Source organism: Echinops telfairi, unplaced genomic scaffold (assembly GCF_000313985.2).
Source record: "Echinops telfairi isolate 266 unplaced genomic scaffold, ASM31398v2 ScPeMD7_7469;HRSCAF=8507_1, whole genome shotgun sequence".
Taxonomy (NCBI): Eukaryota; Metazoa; Chordata; class Mammalia; order Afrosoricida; family Tenrecidae; genus Echinops; species Echinops telfairi.
The window spans coordinates 31,407,235-31,409,277 of NW_022111373.1; the positions used below are offsets into that span (position 1 = coordinate 31,407,235).

Sequence of the window (2,043 nt, forward strand, 5' to 3'; positions counted from 1 at the left end):
TTGTATCAAGCACATTTGTACATATGTTGCCACCATCATTGTCAAAACATTTTCATTCTACTTGAGCCCTTGGGACTTTTAAGATTATAATTACAGGAAGTATTCACCAAATTAGGGTATAGAACATTAAGTTAAGAGTCATGTCTGTTGACCAAGTTATCCCATTGAGGGAAAGGTGGTACCTTTATAACTTCCTGGAGACCCTCTTAACCCTGCCCACACACCTGTGTGCTTTCATCTGAACACGAAGCATCCACATTACCTAGCAGCTACATTAGGGACAGAGCCCGTGCTGCAAAGTGGTTTGATAAGATTTTCTTCCCCCTAATAGCCAAGAAAGCCACCGTGAATTTGCTGGGCGAAGAAAAGAAGAGCACCTAAGCCAGCGCCTGCACGGGCCCTTTCTGCTCGCGGACCTTCCGGTTAGAGCTTGCTGTTAGATAGGGATTGTGTATGATCGTCGAATGATGTTGCCTTGGAAACATTTTTGATATATTAAAAAAGTGTTGTGAGTTTGTTTTGTGTGTATTTTTACTGCATATATGTAATATAGAAACATTTTAATTTAATGCAGTGGGCACTGTCCAAATTGTTAGGGAAAGTATTTTGTCTCTTAATGGGTAAGGAAATATGTGCTACTGTCCTGCAGGAAATATAAACTTAAAATGATCTATCTCACAGGCTTTAATTCACTGAGCTCTTTGCATGCATTTTCTCTGTATTTGCAATTAAAATACTCCTTATGGCTTATCATGTAATGTATAATTTTGTTAATTCTTAAGTGTTTTAAGGAATTTGTGCATGTGTGTGTACATACACACACATTAATTTGGGTATAATGAGTGTCTAACTATACAGTAATTCTCATGGGGAGGTGGGAGGTTACATATACCATCTATAACTTCTCTACAATAAGACCACCTGCCAAAAGCTGAAGGTTCTATTGTGCTGGTACAATGTTAAATAATAGTTCATAAAATTAATACTAATGAGTAATGTTTTACATGAACAGAGTTAAGTGAGAAATGACATTAAATAGCGGCTGGCCTGCTTGCTTTCCTAACATTGAAGGGAGCTGAATCCAGGACAACTTTGTGAAGTAGTTAGACTTGAATGGGGAAATTTATAAATATATTAGGTAGGAATCTAGAACTCTTAATTTATCTATAAAAATAGTGTCTTGTGGTCTTTAAAAAAATCTGCTTATGACTGTTAGATGTGTCTGTATATAAAATGCTAAAATCATTTTGGTTTTAACTTTAAAGCTGGGTAACATGTTGGTTTAGTCTTGTTTCTTTTCCAATTGTAATTCTTTGTTTCTTTAATTTCAGTAAGTTTAAGGAATCTAAAGACTTGTCCAGCTCTAATTCACATAGATGAGGGTGGTTGAAAAATTCCTGGAAGATGTCATTATCTTTTCATTCCATTTTTCCATGTTCTTGTTCATATCATTAGCAACAGGATGCTAATGATGACATCTAGCTCTAAGAGCAATTCTGGGAGAATGAAAGGAAGTGGATTAGAACCTATAATCTAGTTGGCAGTGATCATGTCACAATGCCTTCAGTTTCTAACTCTGGGCCTCTTCGATAGCTTGTCAGAATCAGTAGTAGTTCATTTAGAGACCTTTGTTCTTATTCTGTTTTGATAACATTGTGTTTAACTACACATAGAACAAAGGTTAAAAGTAATGGCTCCAACTTGGTCAACCATTGCTTGGAGCAGATAAACTAAACGTAACATTAGGATCCTTTAGAATTACATTAAACTAGACAAAAGAAGAATTTAACAAAATTAACGAGATTAAATATTTGGCCAGTAAAATCAAATTTCATAAGGCAGATAAAAATTATCCTTTAGATAATAATAACAAAGCCATGATGATATCTCATGGTATAAAAAATATAAAATAGGGGTAGTATCTGCAAAATATTCAATAACATGGATCATGGCATAGCGTTAAGTAGCTTAAACTTATATAACTGAGTATTAGATTCCAAAGCATGAATAATAATAAGATATGCTGTTCTTGATGGTGAGGAA

The 2,043-nt window shown here is 34.8% G+C and overlaps 1 protein-coding gene across 1 annotated transcript in view; it reads left to right on the plus strand.

Moving 5' to 3' along the window:
• REEP5 (receptor accessory protein 5) overlaps positions 1-517 on the plus strand; it is a 66,346-nt gene extending 65,829 nt beyond the window's left edge. Inside the window, exon 5 of the mRNA XM_045285059.1 lies at positions 332-517. Coding sequence (XP_045140994.1) covers positions 332-381 — 50 coding nt within the window. The 3' untranslated portion in view covers positions 382-517. The remainder of the gene's footprint in view (positions 1-331) is intronic.
• The last annotated feature ends 1,526 nt before the right edge of the window (positions 518-2,043 follow it).